The following is a 14,689-nucleotide window of genomic DNA, read 5'->3' as shown; positions in this document are numbered from 1 at the left end:
ACACACCCTCGCACACTCACCCAGTAACACACCCTCACACACTCACCCAGTAACACACCCTCGCACACTCACCCAGTAACACACCCTCGCACACTCACCCAGTAACACACCCTTGCACACTCACCCAGTAACACACCCTTGCACCCTCACCCAGTAATGCACCCTCGCACACTCACCCAGTAACACACCCTCGCACACTCACAGAGGTACACAATAACACACTGCCCCGCCGGTGGTGAGGCAGGAACACACATTCTCCCTGTCTCCCACTCTCAGTCTCTCTTTCTGGTGTCACACTCACTCAAAGCCCAACTTACTATTTTTCTGGCAATTGTCCAGATGTTTTTCCTCTGTTATTACTTCACTCTCACTTTCGTATCTGCAGCTTCCACTGATTTTGCTTTTAAGATAAGGAGCTCCGTACACAGGGAGCTGCCGGTCAATACACATCGGTGAACAGATTAGGAACTGTTAAAAATTAACAGAGATATTTAGAAACACGCAGCCAAACATTTCCATTTAAACCACAGCCTGTGTGCTCGCCCGCGTAGAGTCACACTCACACACTCCCCCCGCGTAGAGTCACACTCACACACTCCCCCCGCGTAGAGTCACACTCACACACTCCCCCCGCGTAGAGTCACACTCACACACTCCCCCCCGCGTAGAGTCACACTCACACACTCCCCCCCGCGTAGAGTCACACTCACACACTCCCCCCCGCGTAGAGTCACACTCACACACTCCCCCCGCGTAGAGTCAGACTCACACACTCCCCCCGCGTAGAGTCACACTCACACCCTCCCCCCGCGTAGAGTCACACTCACACACTCCCCCCGCGTAGAGTCACACTCACACCCTCCCCCCGCGTAGAGTCACACTCACACACTCCCCCCGCGTAGAGTCACACTCACACACTCCCCCCGCGTAGAGTCACACTCACACACTCCCCCCGCGTAGAGTCACACTCACACCCTCCCCCCGCGTAGAGTCACACTCACACACTCCCCCCCGCGTAGAGTCAGACTCACACACTCCCCCCGCGTAGAGTCACACTCACACCCTCCCCCCGCGTAGAGTCACACTCACACACTCCCCCCGCGTAGAGTCACACTCACACCCTCCCCCCGCGTAGAGTCACACTCACACTCTCCCCCCGCGTAGAGTCACACTCACACACTCCCCCCGCGTAGAGTCACACACTCCCCCCGCGTAGAGTCACACTCACACTCTCCCCCCGCGTAGAGTCACACTCACACACTCCCCCCGCGTAGAGTCACACACTCCCCCCGCGTAGAGTCACACTCGCACACTCCCCCCCGCGTAGAGTCAGACTCACACCCTCCCCCCCGCGTAGAGTCACACTCGCACCCTCCCCCCGCGTAGAGTCACACTCACACACTCCCCCCGCGTAGAGTCACACTCACACACTCCCCCCGCGTAGAGTCACACTCACACACTCCCCCCGCGTAGAGTCACACTCACACACACCCCCCCGCGTAGAGTCACACTCACACACTCCCCCCCGTACAGTCTCTGATGTGGCGTGGTGATGGCCTCATGGTATTATCACTAGATTATTAATCCAGAAACTCAGCTAATGTTCTGGGGGACCCGGGTTCGAATCCCACCACGGCAGACGGTGGAATGTGACTTCAATAAAAAAATATCTGGGATTAAGAATCTCCTGATGACCCATTGTGGGGAAAAACCCATCTGGTTCCCTTTAGGGAAGGAAATCTGCCGTCCTTACCCCGGTCTCGCCTACATGGGACTCCAGAGACACAGCAATGTGGGTGACTCTCAACTGGCCCCCAAGGGGTAACTGGGGATGGGCAGTAAATACTGGCCCAGGAATGGGTTAAAAGGAACAGACACCAGACCCCTCTCACCTTTCCTTCCAACACAGGGATCGGGATATTCCAGGATATCGAAGGGAATTTGGAAAGTGGGGAAATGGAGACCGTGCAGAGGATGAAGAGATATTTAACGTTTGTTACCGGCCTGTTTGAGTGTATCGGATTTGCGGGGGTCATATTCGGATGGGCTTCACTCGTCTTCATCCTAAAGAACGAGAATTATTTCTCCGATCTCTGCATCCCACTGAGCAACACCAGCTCCCACGGCACGGAGAACGGCACCCGTGAGTGTGTGTGTGTGTGTGTGTGAGTGTGTCTGTCTCTGTGTGTGAGCGTCTGTGAGTGTGTGTCTGTGTGTGTGTGGGGCAGGAGCAGGCGAGAGGGAGCAGGTCTATCAGGGAATAGCAGGGACGGAGAGAGGATGGGAGCTGTCACAGCGCAAAGGGCAGAGGGAGGTAGCGGAGAGTCCGCACCGTCAGAGGGTCAGTGCTGAGGGAGCGCCGCACTGTCAGGGGGTCAGTGCTGAGGGAGTGCCGCACTGTCAGAGGGTCAGTGCTGAGGGAGTGCCGCACTGTCAGAGGGTCAGTGCTGAGGGAGCGCCGCACTGTCAGAGGGTCAGTGCTGAGGGAGCGCCGCACTGTCAGAGGGTCAGTGCTGAGGGAGTGCCGCACTGTCAGAGGGTCAGTGCTGAGGGAGTGCCGCACTGTCAGAGGGTCAGAGGGTCAGTGCTGAGGGAGTGCCGCACTGTCAGAGGGTCAGTGCTGAGGGAGTGCCGCACTGTCAGAGGGTCAGTGCTGAGGGAGTGCCGCACTGTCAGAGGGTCAGTGCTGAGGGAGTGCCGCACTGTCAGAGGGTCAGAGGGTCAGTGCTGAGGGAGTGCCGCACTGTCAGAGGGTCAGTGCTGAGGGAGCGCCGCACTGTCAGAGGGTCAGTGCCGAGGGAGTGCCGCACTGTCAGAGGGTCAGTGCTGAGGGAGTGCCGCACTGTCAGAGGGTCAGTGCTGAGGGAGCGCCGCACTGTCAGAGGGTCAGTGCTGAGGGAGTGCCGCACTGTCAGAGGGTCAGTGCTGAGGGAGCGCCGCACTGTCAGAGGGTCAGTGCTGAGGGAGCGCCGCACTGTCAGAGGGTCAGTGCTGAGGGAGTGCCGCACTGTCAGAGGGTCAGTGCTGAGGGAGTGCCGCACTGTCAGAGGGTCAGTGCTGAGGGAGTGCCGCACTGTCAGAGGGTCAGAGGGTCAGTGCTGAGGGAGTGCCGCACTGTCAGAGGGTCAGTGCTGAGGGAGCGCCGCACTGTCAGAGGGTCAGTGCTGAGGGAGTGCCGCACTGTCAGAGGGTCAGAGGGTCAGTGCTGAGAGAGTGCCGCACTGTCAGAGGGTCAGTGCTGAGGGAGCGCCGCACTGTCAGAGGGTCAGTGCTGAGGGAGTGCCGCACTTTCAGAGGGTCAGTGCTGAGGGAGCGCCGCACTGTCAGAGGGTCAGTGCTGAGGGAGCGCCGCACTGTCAGAGGGTCAGTGCTGAGGGAGTGCCGCACTGTCAGAGGGTCAGTGCTGAGGGAGTGCCGCACTGTCAGAGGGTCAGTGCTGAGGGAGTGCCGCACTGTCAGAGGGTCAGTACTGAGGGAGCGCCGCACTGTCAGAGGGTCAGTGCTGAGGGAGCGCCGCACTGTCAGAGGGTCAGTGCTGAGGGAGCGCCGCACTGTCAGAGGGTCAGTGCTGAGGGAGTGCCGCACTGTCAGAGGGTCAGTGCTGAGGGAGTGCCGCACTGTCAGAGGGTCAGTGCTGAGGGAGTGCCGCACTGTCAGAGGGTCAGTACTGAGGGAGCGCCGCACTGTCAGAGGGTCAGTGCTGAGGGAGCGCCGCACTGTCAGAGGGTCAGTGCTGAGGGAGCGCCGCACTGTCAGAGGGTCAGTGCTGAGGGAGCGCCGCACTGTCAGAGGGTCAGTGCTGAGGGAGTGCCGCTCTGTTGTAAGAATCTCTCTCTCTCTCTCTCAGTATCCTGTGATCTTCAGGATGAACGCTTCGCTCTGATCTTCACCGTGGGCTCCTTCGTTAACAACTTTGTCACCCTACCCTGTGGCTTCCTGTTTGACCACGCTGGCACCATGTGGACCCGAGTCCTCAGCATGTGAGTCCTTCACCTTTTCCGGGGAATTCTGGTGGGGTGCTCCGGGTCTGCTGGGATTGGGAGCAGTGGGGGGGGATGGGGGGGAGCGGGCTGTCCCAGTATCTGAGGAGCGCTGAACCTTGTGTAATCATCAGCCAACATCCCCACTCTGACCTCAGGATGGAGGGAAGGCTGAAGGTTGGGTCTCGGACACTATTCCTGAGGGATCCCTGCAGGGATGTCCTGGAGCCGGGAGGACTGACCCTCCACAAGCCACGACCCATCTCCCTGTGTCCCAGATTCGGGACGTCCCTGCAGGAGTCCCTCAGGAACAGTGTCCGGGACACAGCGGATGTTTCACATCACGTTCTGCTAATACCAGATTGATGGTGTACAGTCAGGACAGTGTCTCCTCTGAACGGCACTGCCTTTGACACAATCCTTTGGAAACGTACGACCTTCATAAAGTCCAGTTTGTTAAAAGGTTCGAACAGCGGCGAGGATTGTGTGTGTCGTTCCACATTGGCCCTGTGGTGTAGAGGTTAACACACTCGCTCAGTAAACCAGGTCTCCCCAGTTCAAATCCCGGCACAACCTCTTCCTGTCTCAATCCCCGTATGTTTGAACTTGGGACAGTTCAGTGAGTTCATGGCACTAAGAGCTAGACCCAATTTCCTGCCCAACTTCCTTTCTAGAGTGGCACAGCGGGTTAGCGCTGCTGTCTCACAGCGCCAGGGACCCGGGTTCCATTCCCCGCAGCACAGCGGGTTAGCGCTGCTGTCTCACAGGGACCCGGGTTCCATTCCCCGCAGCACAGCGGGTTAGCACTGCTGTCTCACAGGGACCCGGGTTCCATTCCCCACAGCACAGCGGGTTAGCAATGCTGTCTCACAGGGACCCGGGTTCCATTCCCCACAGCACAGCGGGTTAGCACTGCTGTCTCACAGGGACCCGGGTTCCATTCCCCGCAGCACAGCGGGTTAGCGCTGCTGTCTCACAGGGACCCGGGTTCCATTCCCCACAGCACAGCGGGTTAGCACTGCTGTCTCACAGGGACCCGGGTTCCATTCCCCGCAGCACAGCGGGTTAGCGCTGCTGTCTCACAGGGACCCGGGTTCCATTCCCCGCAGCACAGCGGGTTAGCACTGCTGTCTCACAGGGACCCGGGTTCCATTCCCCACAGCACAGCGGGTTAGCACTGCTGTCTCACAGGGACCCGGGTTCCATTCCCCACAGCACAGCGGGTTAGCGCTGCTGTCTCACAGGGACCCGGGTTCCATTCCCCACAGCACAGCGGGCTAGCACTGCTGTCTCACAGGGACCCGGGTTCCATTCCCCACAGCACAGCGGGTTAGCGCTGCTGTCTCACAGGGACCCGGGTTCCATTCCCCACAGCACAGCGGGTTAGCACTGCTGTCTCACAGGGACCCGGGTTCCATTCCCCGCAGCACAGTGGGTTAGCACTGCTGTCTCACAGCGCCAGGGACCTGGCTTTGATTCCCAGCTTGGGTCGGTGTCTGTGTGGAGTCTGCACATTCTCCCCATGTCTGCGTGGGTTTCCTCCGGGTGCTCCGATTTCCTCCCACGCTCCAAAAGCCGTGCTGGTTAGGGTACATTGGCCGTGCTAAATTCTCCCTCAGTGAATCGTAGAATCTGTACAGTGCAGACGGAGGCCATTCAGCCCATCAAGTCTGCACCGACCACAATCCCGCTCTATCTCTCTAACGCCACATCTTTACCCCGACACGAGGGGTAATTTAGCATGGCCAATCCTCACTCACACACACACACACACACACCTACTCTCTCACCCCAACCTGCACATCTTTGGAGTGTGGGAGGGAACCGGAGCACCCGGAGGAAACCCATGCAGACATGGGGAGAACATCAGAACTAGGAGCAGGAGTAGGCCATTCGGCCCCTTGATCCTGCTCCCCCATTCAATAAGATCATGGCTGATCTTTGTGTGGACTCAGCTCCACTTACCCGCCCGCTCACCATAACCCTTAATTCCTTTACTGTTCAAACATTTATCTATCCTTGCCTTAAAAACATTCAATGAGGGAGCCTCAACTGCTTCACTGGGCAGGAAATTCCACAGATTCACAACCCTTTGTGTGAAGAAGTTCCTCCTCAACTCAGTCCTAAATCTGCTCCCCCTTATTCTGAGGCCATGCCCCCTCGTTCTAGGTTTCACCCTCCAGTGGAAACAACTCCCCTGCTTCTATCTTATCAATTCCTCATAATCTTATATGTTTCTATAAGATCTCCCCTTATTCTTCTGAATTCCAATGAGTATAGCCCCAGTCTACTCAGTCTCTCCTCATAAGCCAACCCTCTCAACTCCGGAATCACCCTAGTGAGTCTCCTCTGCACCCCTCCAGTGCCAGTATATCCTTTCTCAAGTAAGGAGACCAAAACTGTACACAGTAACTCCAGGTGTGGCCTCACCAATGCCCTATACAGCTGCAGCAAGACCTCCCTACTTTTATATTCAATCCCCCTCGCGATGAAGGCCAGCATCCCATTCGCCTTCCTGACCACCTGCTGCACCTGCAAGTGTTAGTTGGTGTAGAGAGGATACGAGGAGGAACCTTCTTCTTATGCAGAGAGTGATGGGTCTGTGCCCCACTGGAACCGGCCTGTGCCACACTCCCTCCCTCTGTCTCTCTCCGTCTGTCTGTCTCTCTATCTCTGCGTGTCTGTATCCCTCTCCCTCCGTCCCTCTCCGTCCCTCTCTGTCTCTCTCTGTCTCTCCCCCCGCCCCCCCCCCCCAAGGAGCCAGCTTTGTGTCACACTCAGTCGTGTGCTGCTCTCGTGTCTCTGCAGCTGGGTGTATTTCCTGTACCCAGGCAGATTACTCATTGTCTCCCGTGTCCAACCCCCCAACCACTGTTTCCTCCCCATCTGCCAGGCACTTTCATTCTGAGTAACTTCCTCTGCCTCTCGCACGCAAGCAACTCTCATCTCTCCCTCCCTCTCTCGCTCCCCCTCTCTCTCCCCCTCTCCCCCTTCCCTCTCTCGCTCCCCCTCTCCCCCTTCCCCCTCTCCCCCTTCCCTCTCTCGCTCCCCTCTCCCCCTCCCCTCTCTCGCTCCCCCTCTCCCCCTCCCCTCTCTCGCTCCCCCTCTCTCGCTCCCCCTCTCCCCCTTCCCTCTCTCGCTCCCCCTCTCCCCCTCCCCTCTCTCGCTCCCCCTCTCTCGCTCCCCTCTCCCCCTTCCCTCTCTCGCTCCCCCCTCTCCCCCTCCCCTCTCTCGCTCCCCCCTCCCCCTCCCCTCTCTCGCTCCCCCTCTCCCCCTTCCCTCTCTCGCTCCCCCTCTCCCCCTTCCCTCTCTCGCTCCCCCTCTCTCGCTCCCCCCTCTCCCCCTCCCCTCTCTTGCTCCCCCCTCCCCCTTCCCTCTCTCGCTCCCCCTCCCCCTTCCCTCTCTCGCTCCCCCTCTCCCCTCCCCTCTCTCGCTCCCCCTCTCTCACTCCCCCCTCTCCCCCTCCCTCTCTTGCTCCCCCTCTCCCCCTTCCCTCTCTCGCTCCCCCTCTCCCCCTTCCCTCTCTCGCTCCCCCCTCTCCCCCTCCCCTCTCTTGCTCCCCCCTCCCCCTTCCCTCTCTCCGCTCCCCCTCCCCCTTCCCTCTCTCGCTCCCCCTCTCCCCCTTCCCTCTCTCGCTCCCCCTCTCCCCCTTCCCTCTCTCGCTCCCCCTCTCTCGCTCCCCCCCTCTCCCCCTCCCCTCTCTTGCTCCCCCCTCCCCCTTCCCTCTCTCGCTCCCCCTCCCCCTTCCCTCTCTCGCTCCCCCTCTCCCCCTCCCTCTCTCGCTCCCCTCTCCCCCTTCCCTCTCTCGCTCCCCCTCCCCTCTCTCGCTCCCCCTCTCCCCCTTCCCTCTCCCCCTCCCCTCTCTCGCTCCCCCTCTCCCCCTTCCCTCTCTCGCTCCCCCTCTCCCCCTTCCCTCTCTCGCTCCCCCTCTCTCGCTCCCCCTCTCCCCCTCCCCTCTCTCGCTCCCCCTCTCCCCCTTCGCTCTCTCGCTCCCCCTCTCCCCCTCCCCTCTCTCGCTCCCCCTCCCCCTTCCCTCTCTCGCTCCCCCTCTCCCCCTTCCCTCTCTCGCTCCCCCTCTCTCGCTCCCCCCTCTCCCCCTCCCCTCTCTTGCTCCCCCTCTCCCCCTTCCCTCTCTCGCTCCCCCTCTCCCCCTTCCCTCTCTCGCTCCCCCTCTCTCGCTCCCCCCTCTCCCCCTCCCCTCTCTTGCTCCCCCCTCCCCCTTCCCTCTCTCGCTCCCCCTCCCCCTTCCCTCTCTCGCTCCCCTCTCCCCCTTCCCTCTCTCGCTCCCCCTCTCCCCCTCCCCTCTCTCGCTCCCCCTCTCCCCCTTCCCTCTCTCGCTCCCCCTCTCCCCCTCCCCTCTCTCGCTCCCCCTCTCCCCCTTCCCTCTCTCACTCCCCCTCCCCCTCCCCTCTCTCGCTCCCCCTCTCCCCTTCCCTCTCTCACTCCCCCCTCTCCCCCTCCCCTCTCTCGCTCCCCCTCTCCCCCTTCCCTCTCTCGCTCCCCCCTCCTCTCTCTCCCCTGGCCCTCCGGTGAGCCCTGACACTCCGATTCCTACTTGTAACCACTCTGAATTCACCAACCCTCGACTCACTCACCTCTGGCTGCCATTCTCTCACCCTCTCCCCTCACCTGTGTCTGTCTCTCTCTGTCTCTCTCTCTCTGCGTCTCCCAGTTAGGCTTATCTATTGCTGTCACGAGTAGGCTGACATTAACACTGCAATGAAGTTACTGCGAAAATCCCCCAGTCTCCACACTCTTCGGGGTTACACTGAGGGAGAATTTAGCACGGCCCAACGCACCCTAACCAGCACACGGTCTTTCAGACTGCGGGAGGAAACCGGAGCACCCGGAGAAAACCCACGCAGACACGGGGAGAATGTGCAGACTCCACACGGACAGTGACCCGAGCCTGGAATCGAACCCGGGTCCCTGGAGCTGTGAGGCAGCGGCGCTAACCCCACTGTGCCACCCATGCGCAGTTTTGGTCTCCTTATAGAATAGATTCACAGAATCCCTACAGTGCAGAAGGAGGCCATTCGGCCCATCAATCCTGCAGAGTGGTGATTGGCCATGATCATAAAGGATAGCAGAGCCAGGCTCGAGGGGCTGAGTGGCCTCCTCCTGTTCCTAGTTTTGGAGACTCAGAGGAATTTAATCTTGCGAGGCAGGAGAGGCTGTGGAATTCTGTTCCTCAGAGAGCGGGAAGTGGGGTGGGGGGGGTGCTACAGCTCACTGGGTCTATTCAAGGCCGAGATAGAGAGAGATTATTCATCAGCGAGATGATGGAGAATGTGCGGGGTGGGCAGGGAGGGGGGGTTGGGGGGGAGGTTCGAGGTTGGGGGGGGACAGGGAGGGGTGGGGAGGGGGAGGGTGGGGACGGTGACAGGTAGGAGAACGGGTCTGAGACCTCAGTCGGGTCAGACAGAACCTTACTGTGAGCTCAGGCACTGAGGTGGGGGGATCGGGAGGAGATCATTTTCGGAATGGGAGTGAATCCAGGGAGCAGTTTTGGGCCCCGTATCTAAGGGAGGATAAATAGGATGCAGGACTGGGCGGAGAAGTGGCAGATGGACTTCAACGCGGATAACTGTGTAGTCGTCCATTTTGGCAGGACCAATGGGATGAACGAGTACATTATCAAGGGCAGGAGTCTTAGCAGTGTTGAAGAGCAGAAGGATCTTGGGGTCCGGGTCCACAGGACTCTTAAATCGGCCTCGCAGGTGGAAGAGGTGGTCAAGAAGGCGTATGGTGCACTGGCCTTCATTAATCGAGGGATTGAGTTTAGGATTCGGGAGGTAATGCTGCAACTTTATAAGACCCTTGTCAGGCCTCATTTGGAGTACTGTGCGCAGTTCTGGTCGCCTCACTATAGGAAGGATGTGGAAGCTATTGAGAGGGTGCAGAGGAGATTTACAAGGATGTTGCCTGGATTGGGAGGCATGCCTTATGAAGATAGGTTGAGGGAGCTGGGACTCTTTTCCCTGGAGAGACGAAGGTTGAGAGGCGACCTGATAGAGGTTTATAAAATGTTGAGAGGAATAGATAGGGTGGATTCTCAGAGGCTATTTCCCCGGGTTGAAATGGTCGCTACGAGAGGACACAGATTTAAGGTGCGGGGAGGGAGGTTCAGAAGTGATGTTAGGGGTAAGTTTTTCACTCAGAGGGTGGTGAGTGAATGGAATCGGCTGCCGTCAGTGGTGGTGGAGGCGAACTCGCTGGGGTCTTTTAAAAGACTTCTGGATGAGTATATGGGATTTAATGGGATTGGGGGTTATAGATAGGTCTATGGGTTGGTAGGTATTGATGTGATCGGCGCAACTCGTGGGCCGAAGGGCCTGTTTGTGCTGTAGTGTTCTATGTTCTATGTTCTATGTGCCGGTCTTGGAAAGGGCCCAGAGGAGGTTCACAAGAATGATCCCTGGAATGAAGAGCTTGTTGTATGAGGAATGGGTTGAGGACTCTGGGTCTGTACTCATTGGAGTTTAGAAGGATGAGGGGGGGATCTTATTGAAACTTACAGGATACTGCGAGGCCCTGGATAGAGTGGACGTGGAGAGGGTGTTTCCACGAGTAGGAAAAACTAGAACCAGAGGGAACAACCTCAGGCTAAAGGGACGATCCTTTAAAACAGAGATGGGGAGGAATTTCTTCAGCCAGAGAGTGGGGAATGTGTGGAACTCTTTGCCACAGAGGAGGCCGGGTCACTGAGTGTCTTTAAGACAGAGATAGATCGGCTCCTGATTAATAAGGGGATCAGGGGTTATGGGGAAAAGGCAGGAGAATGGGGGGATGGGGAAAATATCAGCCATGATTGAATGGGGGAGCAGAGTTGATGGGCCGAGTGACCTCGTTCCGCTCCGATATCTTATGTTGTAAAAAACTGGGGTGGAACAGGCTGGATGGGCAGATTGGCCTGCTATTTCTTCCCGATCTTCTGACTGCGGATTATTTGACGGGCTGGAGACGGTTTTGGGGATGTGGGGAGTCGGTGGGGGTTAATTTACTGAGGGTGGGGTGAAGTTGGGGGGGGGGGGTGGGGGGGCGGGGGAGCAGTCTGTGGCGGGTGGGAGCAAGCCAGAGCAGGTTTAAAACATGTCGTGTTTCTTTCTTTCCACCCCCCCCCACGTCGCTCCAGATCGCTGTACACCACAGCCAACCTGATGATTGCCTTCTCCAACGCTGGTGAGTGCTGGCTGATACTTCCCCAGAACTTTCCCGTCTGCCTAACTTGATCTCCGGACGGCGGGAAGCGAGCTGCAGGCAAAGTGGGGAAGGGTGAACTGGGGAAACGGGAGGATCCTGAGGAAGTCAGTGAAGCTAGCAGAACAGGTTCAGTTACTGCCAGAGAAAGAATGCATGGTCCTGTGTTCTGTCAATAGAGTAAAAAAAAATCTCACAACACCAGGTTAAAGTCCAACAGGTTTATTTGGCAGCAAAAGCCACGAGATTTCGGAGCGCTGTCCCTTCATCAGGTGAGTGAGGAGTTGTGTTCACAAACAGGGCATATAAAGACGCAAACTCAATTTACAGAATAATAAGAACATGAGAAATAGGAGCAGGAGGAGGCCATCTAGCCCTTCGAGCCTGCCCCGCCATTCAATAAGATCATGGCTGATCTGTCGTGTCTCAGTTCCACTTTGGGGATCTTATTGAAACATATAAGATGATTAGAGGTTTAGATAGGGTGGACAGTGATAGCCTGTTTCCTCGGATGGAGAAAGCTAGCACGAGGGGGCATGGCTTTAAATTAAGGGGGGGTAGTTATAGGACGGATGTCGGGGGTAGGTTCTTTACCCAGAGGGTGGTGAGGGATTGGAATGCCCTGCCTGCTGCAGTTGTAAATGCGCCTAGTTTGGGGGCGTTTAAGAGATTGGTGGATAGGTTTATGGACGAAAAGGGATTGGTTTAGATTAGTGGGTCAATGTTTTTTTTTAAAAATAAGACTGGTCGGCGCAACATTGTGGGCCGAAGGGCCTGTTCCGCGCTGTAATGTTCTATGTTCTATGTTCCCGCCCTCTCCCCATAACCCTTAATCCCCTCTCTTATCAAGAACCCATCAACCCGCGTCTTAAAAATATTGAGCGAGGCAGCCTCCACCACTTCAACGGGCAGAGAATTCCAGAGATTCACCACCCTTTGAGTGAAGAAGTTCCTCCTCAACTCCGTTCTAAACCGCCCCCCCTTTATCTTGAGGCTGTGCCCCCTAGTCCTACTGTCCTTTCTGAGCGGGAAGAGTCTCTCCACCTCTATCCTATCCATCCCATTCATCATCTTATATGTCTCAATGAGATCTCCCCTCATTCTTCTAAACTCTAACGAGTACAAGCCTAGTTTATTCAGCCTCTCCTCATAGCTCAACCCCCTCAACTCCGGTATCAGCCTAGTAAACCTCCTCTGCACTCCCTCCAAGGCCAAAATATCCTTGCGTAAGTGCGGCGCCCAAAACTGCACACAGTACTCCAGCTGCGGCCTCACCAATGCCCTATACAGCCGCAGCAAGACCTCCCTACTTTTATATTCAATCCCCCTCGCTATGAAGGCCAGCATCCCATTCGCCTTCCTGACCACCTGCTGCACCTGCAAGCTGGGTTTTTGCGACTCATGCGCAAGGACCCCGAGGTCCCTCTGCACCGTCGCCTGCTGCAGTTTTTCGCCACGTAAGTAATAATCCTTCCTACCATTATTCCTACCAAAGTGGACCACCTCGCACTTGCCAACATTAAATTCCATTTGCCAGTTCCTGGCCCATTCACCCAGTCTATCTAGATCCTTCTGCAGACTCTCCACACCCTCCGTGCAATAATGGTAGGAATGTGAGTCTTTACAGGTAATCAAGTCTTAAAGGTACAGACAATGTGAGTGGAGAGAGGGTTAAGCACAGGTTAAAGAGATGTGTATTGTCTCCAGACAGGACAGTAAGTGAGATTTTACAAACCCAGACAAGTCACGGGGGGGTTACAGATAGTGTGACATGAACCCAAGATCTCATTCCACGTACTCCCCGCGTTGGAGATCTCTGCTGCCTCCCAAAGATACACAAGGCAAACACACCCGGCCGTCCCATCGTATCGGGCAATGGGACTCTGTGTGAGAACCTCTACGGCTACGTCGAGGGAACCCTGAAACCCATTGTACAACGAACCCCCAGCTTTTGTCGTGACACTACAGATTTCCTACAGAAACTCAGCACACACGGAGCAGTTGAACCAGGGGCATTCCTCGTCACAATGGATGTCTCGGCGCTCTACACCAACATCCCCCACAACGATGGCATTGCTGCGACTGCCTCAGTACTCAATGCTGACAACTGCCAATCTCCAGATGCAATTTTACAACTCATCCGCTTTATCCTGGACCACAATGTCTCCACCTTCAACAACCAGTTTTTCATCCAGACACACAGAACGGCCATGGGGACCAAATTCGCACCTCAATATGCCAACATCTTCATGCACAGGTTCGAACAAGACTTCTTCACCTCACAGAATCTTCAACCGATGCTATACACTAGACACATCGATGACATTTTCTTCCTTTGGACTCATGGTGAACAATCACTGAAACAACTATATGATGACATCAACAAGTTCCACCCCACCATCAGACTCACCATGGACTAATCTCCGGAATCGGTTACATTCTTGGACACACGCATCTCCATCAAGGACGGTCACCTCAGCACCTCACTGTACCGCAAGCCCACGGATAACCTCGCAATGCTCCACTTCTCCAGCTTCCTCCCTAAACATGTTAAAGAAGCCATTCCCTACGGACAAGCCCTCCGTATACACAGGATCTGCTCAGATGAGGAGGATCGTGACAGACACCTCCAGACGCTGAAAGATGCCCTCAAAAGAACAGGAGATGGCGCTCGACTCATAGATCGACAGTTCCGAGGCACCACAGCGAAAAACCGCATGGACCTCCTCAGAAGACAAACATGGGACACGGTGGACAGAGTACCCTTCGTCGTCCAGTACTTCCCCGGAGCAGAGAAGCTACAACATCTTCTCCGGAGTCTTCAACATATCATTGATGAAGACGAACATCTCGCCAGGGCCATCCCCACACCCCCACTTCTTGCCTTCAAACAACTGCACAACCTCAGACCATTGTTCGCAGCAAACTACCCAGCCTTCAGAACAGTGACCACAACACCACACAACCCTGCCACAGCAACCTCTGCAAGACATCGACACAGATGACATCGGCTCACACGAGAACACCATCCACCAGGTACACGGCACATACTCCTACAACTCGGCCAACGTTGTCTACCCGATACGCCGCAGGAAAGGATGTCCCGAGGCCATGGTACATTGGGGAGACCGTGCAGGCGCTACGACAACGGATGAATGAACATCGCTCGACAATCACCAGGCAAGACTGTTCCCTTCCTGTTGGCGAACACTTCAGTGGTCACGGGCATTCAGCCTCTGATCTTCGGGTAAACGTTCTCCAAGGCGGCCTTCACCACACACGACAGCGCAGAGTCGCTGAGCAGAGACTGGTAGCCAAGTTCCGCACACATGAGGACGGCCTCACCCGAGACCTTGGGTTCACGTCACACTATCTGTAACCCCCGCGACTTGTCTGGGGGTTAATAATCCAGGGTACAGGAGTGTAATAATCCAGGGTACAGGAGTGTAATAATCCAGGGTACAGTAGTGTTGGGGTTACAAGTGACACCTATAACTCACTGAGGGAGC

The 14,689-nt window shown here is 56.7% G+C and overlaps 1 protein-coding gene across 1 annotated transcript in view; it reads left to right on the top strand.

The window, feature by feature from the left end:
• LOC145338682 (equilibrative nucleobase transporter 1-like) overlaps positions 1–14,689 on the top strand; it is a 56,545-nt gene that overhangs the window by 11,474 nt on the left and 30,382 nt on the right. The window contains exons 3-5 of the mRNA XM_080183071.1: positions 1,910–2,143; positions 3,848–3,980; positions 11,116–11,162. Of these exons, the coding sequence (XP_080039197.1) occupies positions 1,957–2,143; positions 3,848–3,980; positions 11,116–11,162 (367 nt within the window). The 5' untranslated portion in view covers positions 1,910–1,956. The remainder of the gene's footprint in view (positions 1–1,909; positions 2,144–3,847; positions 3,981–11,115; positions 11,163–14,689) is intronic.

The sequence above is a fragment of the Carcharhinus amblyrhynchos genome, unplaced genomic scaffold (genome assembly GCF_965287045.1).
Source record: "Carcharhinus amblyrhynchos unplaced genomic scaffold, sCarAmb.v2.hapA chromosome_139, whole genome shotgun sequence".
NCBI lineage: Eukaryota > Metazoa > Chordata > Chondrichthyes > Carcharhiniformes > Carcharhinidae > Carcharhinus > Carcharhinus amblyrhynchos.
This window is presented reverse-complemented; position numbering and strand designations above follow the sequence as displayed.